General features: G+C 40.1%; 2 protein-coding genes across 2 annotated transcripts; both read left to right on the forward strand.

Annotated features, from left to right (window-relative positions):
- The first annotated feature begins 604 nt into the window (after nucleotides 1–604).
- Nucleotides 605–6688, forward strand: LOC146623308 (uncharacterized). The gene is made up of 6 exons (XM_085366662.1): nucleotides 605–641; nucleotides 1029–1061; nucleotides 3791–4076; nucleotides 5080–5234; nucleotides 6137–6419; nucleotides 6538–6688. The coding sequence occupies exons 1-6, from the start codon at nucleotides 608–610 to the stop codon at nucleotides 6686–6688; spliced, it is 942 nt and encodes a 313-aa protein (XP_085222788.1). The 5' UTR covers nucleotides 605–607.
- A 4703-nt stretch (nucleotides 6689–11391) lies between these two features.
- On the forward strand, nucleotides 11392–17213 carry LOC146623309 (fucolectin-1-like). Its single transcript, XM_085366659.1, has 6 exons — nucleotides 11392–11441; nucleotides 12078–12142; nucleotides 13461–13749; nucleotides 14134–14285; nucleotides 15478–15757; nucleotides 17025–17213. Exons 2-6 carry the CDS (start codon nucleotides 12079–12081, stop codon nucleotides 17173–17175), a joined length of 936 nt encoding a protein of 311 aa, XP_085222785.1. The 5' UTR covers nucleotides 11392–11441; nucleotide 12078; the 3' UTR covers nucleotides 17176–17213.
- Nucleotides 17214–18248: the final 1035 nt, after the last annotated feature.

Below are 18248 nucleotides of genomic sequence, written 5' to 3' on the forward strand. Positions count from 1 at the left end.
AAATGTATTTTAAGTTTGGGATGAATGTATTACTACCCCAATGTATTCCATTATTAATTCTCTTTTCAGTGTGAACAATGAAACACAGTTCAGGTCTGTTTTTGCTGCTTCTGTTGGGGACATGCTCAGCACACACCTATTGTAAGTATGATCTGGGTATATAAAACTTTGTTGTAAAACTTTAAAAAAAAAAATAGTTACACAGAACATGGTTTATCAAATAGGTTCTCTTTCAGTTGATTCACTCGGTACAACATATAAGTATGGGATATCACGCCCTCGCATGTCCTGGCTGAAGAAACCTTTATTCACGCCTTTAAGATAAGATAAGATGACCTTTATTAGTCCCACAGGTGGGAAATTTGTTTTGTTACAGCAAAAGTGCAAAGTTATGTAGCAGAAATTAGAAAACACTGGAATGCAATAAAATACAATAGAATAAAATAAAATACTATATACAATAGAATAAAATAGAATAGAATAATATATACAATAGAATAAAATAGAAATACAAATACTACATACAACTGAGTAGGAAAATACAAAAATACAACTTCGTCAGAAGAAGAATTGCACAAGAATTGCACATATAGCAGTCTTATTGCACATGTGTGTGTTTGTGTGTTTGATCAGCTGCAAAAGTCTTTATTGTGGAGTCTGACAGCAGTAGGGAGGAAAGACCTGCGAAATCTCTCCGTCCCACACCGTGGGTGCGGCAGCCTCCCACTGAAGGAGCTGCTCAGTGCTGTCAGAGTCTCATGCATGGGGTGGGAGATGTTGTCCAACAGGGATGACAGCTTAGCCAGCATTCTCCTGTCACTCACCACCTCCACTGGGTCCAGAGGGCATCCCAGAACAGTGCTGGCCCTTCGGATCAGCCTGTTGAGTCTCTTCCTGTCCCCAGCAGAGATGCTGTCGCCCCAGCAGACCACACCATAGAAGATGGCTGAGGCCACCACAGAGTCATAGAAGGTCTTCAGCAGTGGGCCCTCCACTCCAAACGACCTGAGTCTCCGCAGCAGGTACAGCCTGCTCTGCCCTTTCCTGTAGAGGGCGTCTGAGTTATGAGTCCAGTCCAGTTTGTTGTTCAGATGAACACCAAGGTACTTGTAGCTGTCCACAGCCTCGATGTCCATACCTTGGATGTTCAGTGGTTGCAGTGGAGGATGCTTGTGCCTGCGGAAGTCTACAACAGCTCCTTGGTTTTACTGGCATTGATCTGGAGGTAGTTCAGCTGGCACCAGTCCACAAAGTCTTGAGTCAGTCCTCTGTACTCCTTGTCGTCCCCATCAGTGATGAGGCCGACTATTGCAGAGTCATCAGAGAACTTCTGCAGGAAGCACTGGGTGGAGTTGTGGGAGAAGTCTGCAGTGTAGATAGTGAAGAGGAACGGAGCCAGAACCGTTCCCTGTTGGGCCCCCGTACTGCAGACGACCCTGTCCGACACACAGCCCTGAGTCCTCACATATTGTGGTCGGTCGGTGAGGTAGTCCAAAATCCAGGTAGTGAGGTGATGGTCCACTCCAGAGTTCTCCAGGCAGATGACGTGTGATCACACGTGCACGGCCCCGCCTGCACATATAGCCGCTGTCATCACAGTCATCCCTCAGTTCTTACGCTCTTCACCTCGCTGAGAACACCTCTGCTGATTTGGGCTAGCTAACTGCTGCTAGTTAGCTCCGTTGTCTACCGACTTGAACTTAGCTTAACTGCCCCTGTTGGTGTTAGCCTCCACCGTGCAGTTGGTGTTTAGGCTGCCCGCGGAGCGCTAATTTCAAGTTTTTCCTGTGCAGCGTTTCGCTTTGCGTTTTGGAATGGACTCCAAACCGAAGCTAGCAAAGCAGAAATCTTCTGTTCGCCCCTTTCCAGGGTCGAGCGCCAGCTCTGGCGCTCGACCCTGGAAAGACGGGTGACGTTTGTGGAAAAAGTGCTGGGACGCTCGGCTGTCGCACGGCATGACCCTCTCCTTTCCGAGTCTGGAGCCCCGGCTTCGTCCGAGTCCGAAGATGAGGATTTTCCGGTCGATGTCCCCGCAATTAGCTGGGGGTCCTCTGGTGAGAAATTCGGAGGTTACACCCTTTAATAGTGGCTCAGATTTGGGATCTATTTGGCAAGGCGCAAATAGATCTTTTTGCTTCCAGGGTAAATACTCACTGCCCCCTGTTCTTCTCCATAATCGACCACGATGCACCCTTGGACTTGGACGCGCTAGTGCACCAATGGCCAGATGTGCTCCTGTATGCATTTCCCCCAGTGGAAATGATATCTCCAGTTCTAGAGAGAGTGCGTCGGCATTCCCTCTCTTTGATTTTAGTGGCCCCTTGGTGGCCCACAAGGTCGTGGTATGCAGAGATCAGCCTGCTAGCAGTGAGTCCTTGGCAGCTTCCTCTCCGCAGGGATCTCCTCTCTCAGGCGGGAGGAGAAGTGTTTCATCTGCGCCCAGATCTGTGGCGCCTTCATGCTTACCTGCTGAGAGGTTAAACTTGATTGCTAAGGGTTTGCCACCTAGTGTGATAGCGACAATTCAGAGCGCTAGGGCCTCATCTACTAGAGGCTTGTACGCTTACAAATGGCGAGCCTTCGAGCAATGGTGCCAGGACCGCCACACTCTCCCATTTCAGTGCTCTATTGTGGATGTTTTGACATTCCTGCAGGAGCTGCTGGATAAGGGCCTTTCATTTTCGACAACTAAGGTTTATTTAGCAGCTATATCTGCTTGTCATATTGGCTTTGACGGGGTGACACTAGGTGCACATCCCCTCGCCATATGTTTTCTGAAAGGAGTTTGCCGGCTGAGGCCCGTGCTTAAGTGCGTGTGCTACGCACCTACATTGAGCGCACTCAGAATGTGCGTTTATGTGACCAGCTGTTTGTCTGCTTCGCTAATCCAAATAGAGGTAGAGCTCTGTCCAAACAGAGGCTGTCGCACTGGATTATAGAAGCTATCTCACTGGCATACGGCACCAGAGGTCTTGCTTTGCCCCACGGGGTGAGAGCTCATTCCACCAGGGGGATGGCAACCTCATGGGCTCTTTTTAAAGGGGTGCCTGTAGCTGATATTTGTGCGGCAGCTAGTTGGGCATCACCGCACACTTTTGTGCGGTTTTATCGGTTAGACATTACAGCCCCTTCAGTGGCTCATGCTGTCCTTTCTGCTGGGTCTACCACTCACTAAGGATGTGGTGGTCCGATTCCGGTTCGGAGGCTGCTCTGCGGGGTGTGTATATATGTCCCATACTTATGTGTTGTACCGAGTGAATCGACTGAAAGGGAACAAATATTTATGTCTATAACTTCTGTTCCCTGAAGGAGAGGAACGAGGTACAACACAAGGTGGCTCCACTGAGCAGTTTGGCTCGGTGAAGAGCGGCTATCGAACTGAGGGATGACTGTGATGACAGCGGCTATAGGTGCAGGCGGGGCCGTGCGCGTGTCATCACACGTCATCTGCCTTAAAGGCGTGAATAAAGGTTTCTTCAGCCAGGACACGTGAGGGCGTGATATCCCATACTTATGTGTTGTACCTCGTTCCTCTCCTTCAGGGAACAGAAGTTATAGACATAACTATTCGATTTAACATGTTTATCATCAGCTACAGGTAGAGATATTGATGTACTATAACAGAATCTAATAATCTATAACAGTCACTCGAGTCTCTCTGGAAAATCTTTATAAGAGATGTTGTACTGTAGTGAGTGTAAAAAAAAGTGGGTTTATAATGCAGGTTTAATCATGTAAAGACATTTTATATTCAACATCTTAAATTATATTTCAACTGTCTTATCTACAGAAAATGTGGCCTTACGGGGAAAAGCAACCCAGTCAAAACAATTCAATCATCAGCTGGCAGATGCCAACAATGCCATTGATGGAAACCGTGAATCTGACTATAATGCTGGATCTTGTGCCTGCTCTGAAAAACAGACCAACCCCTGGTGGAGAGTGGACCTGTTGGATTCCTACATTGTCACCTCTGTGACCATCACTAACAGAAGAGATTGCTGTCCAGAAAGGCTCAATGGGGCAGAAATTCACATCGGCAACTCTTTACAAAATGATGGTGCTGGAAATCCGGTGTAAGTAAATGTAATGGATTATTCAAAACTTAAAAAATCAAACATAAAACCACTGAAATGATGCCAGACATACACATACACACACACACACAAACAAAAAAACATATTTTAGTGACTTCTTTGAAGATATCATGACTATAATAATAAGTTTATAGGTACAAAAGAGATTTCTGTCTGTCTTTTTATATATCAGCATATTTTAATTTAACATTGAACTCATTTATACCTTCACCTTGGTTGATACTGTTGAGTCTGTTGCACTGTTCGAAGATCATCTGGAAGTTCTGATAAAGAAAAAAATGTTTAAATACTTATTTAGATTGCTTTCCCATGTTTTCAGAATATGTTGTTAATTTCTGAATTTTGGCAACAAAGCTACAGTCCTTTAATGTGGAAACTTTAGTCCTGTATATATACACCATCTAAAATTAGAAGTCCTAAATATAAAGTTTGACATACCTGTGAAATCATTTCTGGCTATTAGCTATATTTTAGTTACATTGACAACATCTTTATGTTGCAGCAGAAATACAAAACTTCACAAAAATATATATTTCATTTATAAACGTGAGTGGAATGTAGAGAGTTTCATGCTTTATAATTGATTGAAATCTTTAAATTGGATGATGTACTGTATGTTAGTTTGTGGTACCATGCTGAAGCAGCGGTAAGTGCTGTTGCCTCACAGCAGGAAGGATTTAAACCTGTTCATTGATTTGGGATTTTTTAGAGTGCCCGTTAACATGTGATTCTAAATGGGAGATGGGCAGTAATGTGAGTGTGAGTGGTTTGTGTAGGTTGTTACCTTAGTGTTAGACTGGTAATCTGCCCAAGATGTACACTGTCTCTTCCAAAAGCCAGCTTGGACTGCCTTCACCTAAATCCATGAATATAACTGGATATGTAGTTTAGATAGTGGATCAATGGATGGATGTAAGTTTGTTTGTACAAGTATTACCAATCAAAAGAAAAATATGAGCCCACTCCTTTTTCTCTCTTTTAGGGTTGCAGTAATTTCTCACATCCCAGCAGGCAGGTCTTTAACAATTACTTTTACCAGACTTGTGGAGGGACGTTATGTAACTGTGGTTCTACCTGGTATCAATAAATACCTTACTCTCTGTGAAGTAGAAGTCTATGGTTATCGTGTCCCAACTGGTGAGTATGATACTGCCACATTCTCTCAGTTTTTTTTTGTTTGTTTTGTTTTGTTTTGTTTTTTTTGGGGGGGGGGGGGGGGGGGGGGGGGGGTTGGTGGAATGATTGTACATCATACATCTTAACTTAAGAAGAACAAACAAAAATTGACACAAGTTTGAATTAATTTTGCATTTTCTCTAGTCCACATGGTATTAGAGAAAATACAAAAGTATACATACAGGCTCAAATATCCAATAGCGAATTATACCATAACCAGATGCTTTTGATATCCGTCAGAAATGTTTATATTGTTGAGTTTAGGGCTTTTGGTTTTGCGTTTGGGTTTTAGAGTTGTTGATTTTGGAGGAGGAGCTTCTTTCTTGGTCAGCACCCTCTCAGTCCAATGTGGTATCAAACTCACTTCACTGTTGACAATGATTCTGGTGTTTCAGCAGATTCTAGTTCGTGGTAGGTGTAGCCAATTCTTAATTTTTTAAAGTCATTAAAGATGTATGCTGTGCCATCATCCCACCCTGGAAAAAAGAACATTTCAGTACAGTGAGTGTTACTATAGTTGATAATGAACATCTTAAAGTTCCAAATGTTAGAAAAGGAAATATGATGAAGAAAACAGAGAAGAATGATTTATATATTTGTTAGGAATTACAATATAACACTACTACTGCTAAAGCATTTTTTAAGCTTTGTAGTAAAGATCCACATAAACAATAGACATTCAAACAACTTTATAGAACATTTCAGTCTTTTAGCACACCTTCTTATTATTACTGTAAAAAGTAACAATGTGTTTATAGTTGTGAATTTCGCGTTTAAGAGATACTCAGGGCAGAGGTCCTTTATTCTGCAGAAAGCATTAATTAGGCGTCAGTACTGATCTTTGCAACTGTGTCATTGTGCAGGAGAGAACCTAGCAATCCAAGGAAAAGCCACACAGTCTTCACTACATTCAATAGGCGTTGCTTATAATGCCATAGATGGCAGTCGTGCCAACAACTGGAACCAAGCTTCATGTAGTCATACAAATGCCGACTTCACCCCCTGGTGGCGACTGGACATGGGCAAAGCCCATAAAGTGTTTTCTATTAATATAACCAATCAAAGAGATGGTGTTCCCCAACGAATCAATGGAGCTGAAATTCGAATCGGAAATTCCCTAGACAACAACGGCAACAATAATCCCAGGTAGTTTACAGTTTAAAAAATTAACTTAACTTTCATCAATGACGATTTTGGGGAAGTAGTATCCTAAAGTGTTAGTTTGCTTGATTATTCAATAACAAAATAATTTCTCTTCTGAAAGGTGTACTGTGATCTCAAGCATCCCTGCAGGTTTCACCGAAAACTTTCAGTGTGACGGGATGGAAGGTCGCTATGTCAACATTGTCATCCCTGGAAGAATTGAGCATCTGATTCTATGTGAGGTGGAGGTGTACGGTTCCAAATTGGATTAGCTATCAGGATGCTGAAACTGCTTACCTTAGGGTGATGCATTTGTACAGATTCATGTTGCATTAAAAATTTTGGTTCCACATATTAGAGTTTCATTATTATAAAGAATAGTAACATCCATTTGACCAATGTGAGGCAGAAGGATTTCAAAACAAGTTGAAAGATATTAACGATTACATTGAATATCAATGTTATAACAGCTAATGTGGTAGTAAAAAGTTGCCTTACACAACCTGCTGTACCAGTTACAATTATATGGAGTTATTTTGTTTGTGCCTGCTGATAATGGAGTAATGAGGCAATTTAAAAAAAAAAAAAAAAAAACCTAATCAAAATAATGATCAAACATGATAAACGTTAACTTTATTTTTTGCACTCTGTATTTTTCTTTTTTGTTGCTTGTTTGTTGTTGTTGTTTGTCATTTGTTGCTTTGCTTTTTACAGCTGCTGAGTTGTTTCTTTTGACTTAAGTGAAAATGTACATTTCTAATTGCGAACTTTTCTATGATTGCAGATCAATATTGGCTCATTCTTTCTGAAATAAACTGAATCAATAAAAAAATATTGGTTGTAATGTTTTTGTTTGTTTGTTTTTAAACAGAACAACATAAGCCGCACGCCCCCGGTACCGAGGGTAAAAAGGAGCTCACGTTTAATCGGTTATAACACGGGGTGAGAAATATAAGTCCAGACATGTGTGGTATTCATGTGACTGGCTAAAGATAGGCTGGTTGTCTTCCAGAGCTATCACTGACTCCACACAAGTTTCACCACACTCTGACCAAAATTCACCGAATGAGCCACAAAATAAGACCACAAAAAACACACAGCGGCGCAAATGCGCTAAGACAGAAATTGGCTTACTGTCCTGATTTCCTCCGTTATTTTCGCCGGTAGCCGGTAGCCACGTGATTATCAGTAGTTACCACGCCTACCTAGCTGCATCAGAGCCGTTTTCCATCAACAACCTCCATTTTGAACCCACCTACAGACACGTGACTGGACAAATTCAAATTCAAATTCAAATTTTATTTGTCACGTACACAGTCATACACAGTACGATATGTAGTGAAATGCTTGGACAACTGCTCGTGACCTAAAGAAAACAAAAAAAGGAAAAGGCTATGAATAAGATAGGAAATAAATATGAAAAATTAAAAAGGGTAAATTTAACTAGGAAGGAATAGAATATAAATTAAGGTTAAAAATGAAATAACTGTACAACACAAATTAGAATGAAGGGTAAATTTAACTGGGAAGAATAAGATAAAGATAAATATATAAATTAAAGTTGAAAATAAAATAACTGTACAACAAAATACACAATACACAATATAGAACTATATAAGAATGTATGAAGAAATCTAAATATAAATAAATATATACACAATAACAGCAGCTGTACAAGTATTAACCGGAAATGAAGAATATAGTGACCAGTGTTGTGCAAAACCAAAGTCCAGAAAGTCCAGTGTGTGTGTAAGAACTGTATGTGTGGGTCAGTACTGTGTGGTGGTGTGATTGAGAGACCGTATCGCCTGCGGGAAGAAGCTCCTCCTCAGTCTCTCTGTGTTGGTCTTCAGGGAGCGGAATCGCTTTCCTGACCTCAACAGAGAGAACAGTCTGTTGTTGGGATGGCTGAGGTCCTTCACGATCTTCCTGGCCTTGGTCCAGCACCGCCTGCTGTAGATTGAGTGCAGGTCAGGGAGCTCGGAGCGGATGGTGCGCTCAGCTGACCGCACAACCCTCTGTAGAGCTCGTCTGTCCTGCATGGTGCTGTTCCCGAACCAGGTTAAGATGTTTCCCGCCAGGATGCTCTCTATGGTGCACGAGTAAAAGTTCCTGAGCACCTTGGAGGGCAGTTGGAAGTCTCTCAAGCGTCTGAGGTGGTAGAGACGCTGTCGGGCCTTTTTCACCACGGTGTTGATGTGACAGGACCATGACAGGTCCTGCGTGATGTGAACTCCGAGGTATTTGAAGCTGTCCACTCTCTCCACCGGGCACTCGTTGATGATGGGGGTCTGGTAGTTCCTCTCCTGCTTAGTGCTGAAGTCCACTATCAGCTCCTTTGTCTTACTGACGTTTAGAAGGAGGTTGTTCCTCTGGCACCAGTTCTCCAGATTCCTAATCTCCTTCAGGTAGGCCGTCTCGTTGTTATCAGAGATCAGGCCCACCACGACGGTGTCGTCAGCAAACTTGATGATGGTGGTGGAGCTGGTAGTGGCCACACAGTCATATGTGTACAAAGAGTACAGCAGGGGGCTCAGAACACACCCCTGGGGGGCTCCAGTGCTGAGAGTGGTGGAGGCTGAGACATGTCCGCCCATCCTTACTGCCTGTGGTCTGCCAGTTAGGAAGTTGGAGATCCACTGACACATAGATGAGCTGAGTCCCAGATGCTCCAGCTTGGTGGTGAGTGTGGAGGGAATTATGGTGTTAAATGCAGAGCTGTAGTCTATGAAGAGCATTTTAACATAATTCCCCCTTCTAGTGTCCAAGTGAGTGAGTGATGTGTGGAGGAGATGAGAGATGGCATCGTCTGTGGAACGATTTGGACGGTAAGCGAACTGTAGTGGGTCCAGTGTGTCTGGTAGTGAAGAAATGATGAAGTCTCTGACCAGGCGTTCAAAGCACTTCATCACTACTGAGGTGAGGGCTACAGGGCGATAGTCATTGAGAGAAGCAGGGTGGGGTTTCTTCGGGACAGGAACAATGATGGACTCTTTGAAGCATGTGGGGATCACCGACTGAGATAAAGAGATGTTGAATATCTCAGTGAACACAGGAGCTAGCTGGTATGCGCAGTCTCTTAGGATACGACCTGGGATGCCGTCTGGTCCTGCTGCTTTCCTGGTGTTCACTCTCTTGAAGGCTGGACAGACACCACATTTGGGCCCACGTGGATTTTGGCATTGCAACGTCTGATTAGTTGAAGTTAATAAAATTTATTAAGTTCTGCTCTTTAATACCTAAAAAATTTGACTGGCATGGTGTCTAATTGTGTGCCAAAATTGGACATTTTTGTACAACGTCTGGATATTCATGTATTGACAGTGCTGTAATTTTTCACCGTTTCACTTTAGAAACATAAATCTTTGCACAGATGATGTTTATATGTTGGTAACTGAATTTCTAGAATGAAATGTGAACTGAGGTATATTTTTAAAAGGGTTATATGCTAAAAATTAAAAAAAAAAAAAATAGGCGAGGATAAAATCTACTTACATTTTCTGTGTTCCAGTCTCAGTAACTTTGGCACTGTATCTGCTTCAATATTTACACCTCTGGTGGAATCTCACAGATGTTAGCTTTATTTTGATACCAAGATTGTAAGGACAGAGTTTGTAATTGCAGAGAAATAATCAATTAAATTTGGGCATTACATCTTCGAGCAGGAAGCTCATAACCCCCTTGGGGCTTAAGAAGTTAAACTAAAATGACTGATCTTGTTTAGTTGGTGGGGCCATTGGAGTCTAACCACCACACACCTATCTAAAGTCTGTTCATCAATAAATTATGTTCATTCTTACTAATTATATTTCCTTTTTGAACTCTTCGCCTGCTGTGTTTGTCAGTATTACAAAGACTTTGCACGCTGTGATGACTAGAATAGCAGGTTTAAAACTGAAAACAACCACCGTATGACCATGATGGTTTCTTTATAGGTTGGACTGTTTTAAATTCTGTTCAGTGGGCACTAACAGGGTCAAAATGAGCCAAGAGAATTCTGACCCTACCATTTGTATCTCACACCAGGATCTGAAACTCATCAGAGCAGACAACGTATTTCCAGTCTTCTGTTATCCAACTTTCATGAGTTGGTGCAAACTGCTGTAGTCCATCTGTTTTAAGGTTCAATATGTTCTGCATTCAGAGATGCTATTCTGAATACCTTCAATGTAATGAGTGTATTTTTGAGTTACTGCTGCCTTTTTATCAGCCTAAAGCAGTCTGGCCACTTTCGTGTAATCTCTGGCATCAGTAAACCATTTTAATGCCTTGGATCCAACTTCTGCTCACTGGATATTTTCTTCCAGTACAATAGCAATTTCTGAAATAAGACCTGACCAACTGGCACCAATAACCACACTGCATTAAAATCAGCTGCATTAATAGATCTGTGAAAGAGTTTCTTAATGACAGTTACACATTTAATTGTCATTAGAAAGCTAAAAGTACGTGAAGTTCAAAATGCACCATTGGAATATAAGCCTAATTGTTCCTGAAAGACTACAAAAATTTGGGGTTTTTTTTTAATGACAAATTGATCTATGATGAACGATTCCATTAATCGGATTTTTTTTTTTACTTATAGAGCTTTTGATCAATTTGATGTAAAATTATCAGTCCACTTATCTTTCAGATACAAGGACATTTCAAAATGGCCCCAAACTTTGAAGCAAAATTATATTTTGTAAACGTCTGATTACATCTTGAGTAATAAGTAGGAGGATATTGCCAAATAACCAGAAAAAACATCAGTGCTGTGGAGAACTGCTTTACTAATTCTTGAAAATGTAATTCACAAGTGAGGAAGTGAAACAAATGTGCATGGGCACAAACCAGTAGGAAGTAACTGGATCGTTTTGAGGAGAATATGAATGTGGTTTCTGATGATTGGTTAGTTGTTGTTCAGCAGAGGCGGAGCTGCATATACATATAAAACACACACAGAAACAACATCAGTAGTTGCGCTTCTCTTTCACTGAATCATCAATTTCCAGGAAGAAGCATCTGCTCAGTCTGGATACTCAAGTAACACATTTCATTTCTTTTCTTGAAACTGATTATCTTTATTATGTTTCTGTATTTTCAGTTTAAATATAGAATTTGTTTTCTTTTTTTGCTCAAAGCTCTTTTTTTGTATCTTTAAACTTAGTAGTAGTTTCAGTGTATAATTTATGATTTTTTTTTTCAATTCAGGCTCACAACAAAACAACTGTAATGTAAAAATATATACATAAACTAATTCATAACTTAAGATTTGAAGAGTAGTAATCCTGTTCAAGGAAAGATCCTATTGAAGCTTGAAAGCCACTTTTTTAATTTATAGAGAATTCCAATGTTTTCATGGTGAGATCAGTGCTTGCTGCTTTAAGTGAATGGGTGATGTACAGGCATATAGTTTGTAGTGGTTTTGGTCACATTAACATTTTTCCCAGTGTCTTTAAAGTGTTTACCACACTGCATTTCACTTCTGACCAACAAAACACCAGTGCACATTTGTGTTTTTTTCTTTCACAAAGTTTCTTTTCCTACAATAACTTTGATCCTAACTATTTCACCTTAAAGGTGGGGCTTAAATACTTTGACACGGGAACCAGTAATAAATTAAATTTGCAATAAAATATTGTTTACTAATAAAATTCCCATCTTTCTTAAATTCAACAGAATGATGAAACTGAATGCTTTCCTTCTGCTACTCCTCCTAGGAATAAGCTCGGTTTCCACTTATCGTAAGTGTGTGAGATATCATAAAAATAAAAACACCCCCTGATTTAGTAAAAAAAAAAAAAAATGCTTTTTTGGGTTATACAACTGGAGAAGTTCTGTTAAATAGCTAGGTGCCATATTATTTAAAATTTTACAAGTGAGTAAAAGAATTTTAAAATCAATACAGATAGAAGCTAGAGTGAAAGGAAAGGTGAAGCAGGTGAACGTAGGCAGAAGAGGGTTAATAAATATGTTAGAGAAAGTCTGAATTGAGCTGCCAGGACAGAGGAACTGAGGAGAACTACAGAGAGGATTCATGGATCCAGTGATGGAGGACATGCAGAGAATTGCATGAGAGGAGGATGTTAGGAATAAGATGAGATCGAAGCAGATAATCCACTTCAACGTCTACTCTGGTGTACCTCGTTATCATTTGGCCGACTGTAACTCGTCCAAAACACAGCTCTTAACTGGAACGTATAAGCGAGATCACATATCTCCCATACTTGCATCATTACATTGGCTACCATATAGTTTTTGAACTATATTTACGATTTAAACACTTGTTGTTAAGACGCTGCATGGAGTAGCTCTTACATATCTCTCTGGTCTTCTAAACTGGTATACTCCCACAAGATCTTTAAGGTCTGCAGGCCAAATGCTACTAGTTGTCCCAAGATCCAGATTAAAACACAGAGGAGACCAGACATTTCCGGTGACTGCTCCTAAATTGTCGAACACGTTGCCTTTCATATCAGGACCTCCCCAACACTGGATACTTTAAAAACCCATCTGAAGACCCATTTTTAGTCTCTGGCTTTAAATCACTATGAGTCTGTTACTACTGTTTTTATTGTCTTATATTTCTGTGATTCTATTCCCTTCCAACTTTATCCTATTTTATGTCTTCTGCTTTGACTATTGTACAGTACTTTGGTCAATAGATGTTGTTTTAAAAGTGCTATATAAATAAACTTGGACTTGAACAAAAGGAAGTTGCTAGTTAACCAGTGTAGGGCAACCCTGCAGCTGTAACACTAGATGCCTCTAGATTTTGTAATATAAATTTGGATTTTTGGAGCTGTGGGTTGCAGGAAAAATGGAAAGATTGTTTTTCTGCTTTCCTGGACTGAACTTTTCTTATTGCAGAATAAATTACAGTCTCCTAGAAGAAGTGACTTTATGAAGCATAATCAAAGCAACAACTTGCATTCACAACCTCTTTTATTTAGTGGCTTATGGAAAGCTATTTTTTAATGTGCAATACTCTCCATTTCAAAAACTCTCTTTGTTTGGATATTACTGTATATTTTATATTCATTGTACATCTCTGATTTGCAGAAAATGTGGCCCTGCGTGGTAAAGCAACTCAATCAACCCGTTTAACTGATAACCCCGTGTCAGCTGCCCACAACGCGATTGATGGAAATCGTAATTCTGAATTTTCGGTTGGGTCTTGCACACACACTAACGAACAGACGAACCCCTGGTGGAGAGTGGACCTGCTTCAGTCCTACATAATCACATCTGTCACCATCTTCAACAGAGGAGACTGCTGTCAGCACAGACTCAGTGGGCTGGAGATCCACATAGGCAACTCTTTGAACAATGAAGGTTTAGAAAACCCAAAGTGTGTAAATAGAAAGGAGAAACAAATCATCAGCTATACAATGATTCTTTTTTCTTTAATTTTTGCATTTTTATGTTTGTAAGCATAAAAAAGTATTGTGGTGTTTACTTCTGCCTTTCTAAAGTAATCACTGGTAGCAGGATTGGTTGCTGCAGGGCTGACTTTGTTAGCTGTCCATACTCGGACCATTGGCATGCTACATAATACTACAACAAACAATTTAATTATAGTACCTGCAATGATTTAACTACTGTAAAAATGCATCCCAACTAAATTTATATAGTACTACAATATCTTGCTGCATTATTATCACACTGACCATAAAATGTTCTGAAATCTGCTGCTGTGGTAAACTCTGTGTTTCTTTCTCACACTTTCTGTAAGGGTTGGTACAATTTCTGAAGGTCGTACAGGTGAATCCAAATTGACTTTCACCAATCGGGTGGAGGGACGTTATGTAACATTGACCCTGCCTGGTTCAGGTAGGATCCTCACACTCTGCGAAGTTGAAGTCTATGGATACCCTGCTCCAACTGGTGAGAATTTGTGCCATTACATATAATGCTATGGAAAAGTATTTGCCCCCTTCCTGATTTCTTAGAGGTGTTTTGTGTATTGGTCACACTTAAATGTTTCAGATCAGCAAACAAATTTTAATACTGGACAAAGATTACCAAGAACAGCAATCAAGCATTTTGGGATAACTGGATATGACGAACTTTCGCCTACTCTAGGGTTTTCGAGCATGAGGGGCATGTTGAAGGTCATTTTGCAAAGCATCTTAAAGTGATTTAAGTTTAGACTAGGCCACTCAAAAACCTTCCATTGTTTTCTATTAAAAAGTGGACTTGTGGTGGTGGTGGTGTGTTTCAAATCATTGTTCTGTAGCATAACCCAATTGTGCTTGAGCTTCATGGCATTAACTGATGTCCAGGCATTCTTCTTCAGGAGTTTCTGGAAGAAAGCAGAATTTATGGCTCCATCAATTACAGCAAGTCTTGGGGATCATCAAGATATTTTTTTGGCAAACGTTAGATGAACTTTTGTATTTTGTTTAGTCAGGTGTGGTTTTCACCTCTAAAGTCTCCCATGGATGCCATTTTTGCCCAGTCTCTTTCTTGTTGTTGAACACTGACCTTAGCTGAAGTAAGTGAGGCCTGCAGTTCTGTAGCTGTTTTGTTTAGATCTTTTGTGACCTCCTGGATGAATCTGCGATGAGCTCCTAGAGTAATTTGATGGTTCACTGTTCCAGGTTTTCTCTGTTTGTGGATGATGAACCAGGGTTTGAAGGAGTCTCGTTGCCTTACAAATTATTTTGTAACCCAATTAGGGTTACAACCCTTTATGTAACCCCAGTTTGGTTTGGTTAGGGTTATCACTTTAATAAATTAAATAACTTTTTAAAAATTGCATTTTGTATTGTCTCGGATTATCTTTTGATCTGGAATATTTAAGTAATCTAAGAAATCTGGAAGAGGCCAAATACTTTTTCATGACACTGTGAATAAATGTGGACTGCATGTAGCCTTACCTACAAGCTGTGGTATAAACCACAAAGTTTCAGGCTGATAAGCGGTGCTGCTGCAATAAAGGTTTAATCAATATATATTAATGCAAGCTACAAAATTGGGGAAAAAATCTTTAATTGTTGCACATGTACTGCAGCGCTTCAAGTGACTTAACAAACATGACAAACATCATACTTTTTAAAATTTGTCCTTTTTGCAGATGAGAATCTTGCACTCCAAGGAAAAGCCACACAGTCGTCAAGATATTCATTTGGCATTGCATATAATGCCATAGATGGAAATCGTAACAGCAAATGGGAAGAGGCCTCCTGCACTCTCACAAAAAAATCAATGAGTCCGTGGTGGCGGCTTGATTTGCTCAAAACACATAAAGTGTTTTCTGTTAGTATCGTAAATCAAGATTCTCAACCAGAACGACTCGATGGAGCTGAAATCCGCATTGGAGAATCTCTTGAAAACGATGGCAACAATAATCCCAGGTACTTCACATTTCATCATGGCATGTCTTAACAGCTTATACTCTTCTTCTTTCGACTGCTCCCTTTGTTGGTCACAGCAGTCAGTGTTGGGAAGGTTACTTTTAAAATGTATTCCACTACAGATTACAGAATACATGCCCCAAAATGTCATTTGTGATGTATTCCGTAACTTATCCTGCAAGTTACTCAGTGTGAGTATTGTATTCTGAATATTTTGGATTACTTAATATATTGTCATGCTTTTTACAACTACATGAATATCCTATTGCTCTGTGATTTATTGCTAATACTGAAGGCTGTTCGCCACCAAGCTAACATTGTTAGCTGGCATTAGCTGAAGTTAGACTGAGGTTAGACTTATTATTTGCAGCTAGCAGGTTGTTAATGCTATCCATCAAGTCTAACAGCCTGCAGTCTATGAACTAACTAACCTGTTGAGAGCAGCTTGGTTCCTGGCAAACAGAGTTTGCATCGTCCATCCCTTTCTTCTTTAAAGCTGAAGTAGTGTCAGAATTTCCACATAAGAAATGCATTTCTGCTCGTTCATAATTAGTGATAATTGGTGATGCAGACAGGACAAACTGAATGAAATGGTGACACCTCCCCACCCTTACTTTTTACTTTTTATCAGGTTATAATTGGAAGCATACTAATATGCTGAGGCAAGTGGGTAATCAGGTCGAAAGTCATAACTAGTCATGATTATAATTGTCATGGTGAGTTTATTTTTGTATAGATGTTAGCATTTAGCCTCACATAATCAACAGTGAGGCTACAGAATAATTCAGGTTTTCAATGAGATTAAAGTGAGAAATTAAAGACTGGAGGAAAAAAACTCACACAATACAGATTTACAAGAAAAACTGATATTTTGTCAGGTTGTAGTCATGAATTTACAAGAAAAAATAATAAAAACATCATCTAGTTTTCATTTTAACAGCATATAGGCATGGTGATGGTCAATGTTTCAATTAATGAAATTATAATAGTGTATGCAGAAGTAATTGAAATAATTCAAGTCAGAGTCAAATGGAAGAGTTGGATCTGAGTGTGCATTAACTATGGCAAACACTCTGAGTGTACATTCATTGTGTGTGTGTTTATCTGACATGCCTGAGATTTGACTCAGTGACTTGATGTGAACTTTTAGGGCCCATTATGAATGTTATATTTGAAACTGAGGCTGAGAGTTGAGTTGTTAAATTCCATGAACAAAACAAGTGTTCTGATCAGAATTAACTAGATCATGTTCTGTTTCTTCTGCCAGGTGTGCCGTGATCACAGGTATTGCAGGAGGTGCTGTTGCTGTTTTCAAGTGCAATGGGACAGAGGGCCGTTACATTAATATCGTCATTCCTAAGAGAAATGAGTTCCTAAGTCTGTGTGAGGTTGAAGTGTATGGCTCGAGACTAGATTAATGCTAAAGCAGCTAAATTTCTCTCTTAAACAAACAAAACAAATCACAGCTTTAATATAATCATGAAAAACAATTGCATCTAATTAAAAAAGCCATAATTTGAACCGCTTTGTTATCCACGATACAGTATAAGTGTTCAGTGATTGTAACATTTTACCAAAGAGTCCTGCAAACACATCAGCTTTAATAGTACTACTTAGCACATATACACAGATAACACTGTATATTAAAAAATGTTCCCATTACTCTTTAGTTAAAACAGCACTTTGTGACAACAATGAAAAACAAACATCAGCCTGCTTATGATGCATTTATTGTCACATGTCGCAATAATAATGTCACAATGTATGTGTTACGCCCCACTTAAGAACGAAGTGTCGACTGGAGCGAGGGGTAACACAAAGTGAAAGGGAACACATGAACTACTGGAGAAATAGATGTCAGTATACAAGATTTATTGCCTAAAACTACTACAGTAAAACAAGCACAGGGAAGCTCTTTTCTTCAGGGTCTCCAAGGCCAAAACAATAAACAAAACACCCCACTTTAGCTAGAAATCAAAACCAAGTACTCACTAACCAAAACAAAATACAATGGCTGAGCTCCCTGTCTAACCAAACCAGGAGAAAACAGTTGAAACAAAAATGGCAGAGAACCCCTACCTGCTTCCACAATGACAAACTAATTAACACAATAAGGGTACACCTTTGCTTACAATAAAAGAAAGAAAAACCAAAGTTCACAGAGGGTAAGTTCTCACACACATACACACTAAGGCCCGCTGCCCAAAACTCTACAGCTCACAGCTCTGGCAAACATGGGGAAAATGGCAGGGGGTGTGGCAGTTTAGGATGGCAGACTATATGCCGTGGCTGACGAGCTGGAACACACCTCAGCTGCGGCTCATGAGGCAGACCTGCAACACAAGAAAAGGAGAAAAACAACTCTTCTACAGAGGGAGAGCCACTAGAGGTCAGCGACCGTAACAGTATGTATTTGTTAAGAATGTCTTTACTGACCTTGTGAACTGTGGAAACTTCACTGAAATGAATCATGGTTTTTTCTGTCAGAGAA

The sequence above is a fragment of the Diplotaxodon limnothrissa genome, linkage group LG11 (assembly GCF_057381915.1).
Source record: "Diplotaxodon limnothrissa isolate DT_005_m linkage group LG11, D_limnothrissa_male_GT1.1, whole genome shotgun sequence".
Taxonomy (NCBI): domain Eukaryota; kingdom Metazoa; phylum Chordata; class Actinopteri; order Cichliformes; family Cichlidae; genus Diplotaxodon; species Diplotaxodon limnothrissa.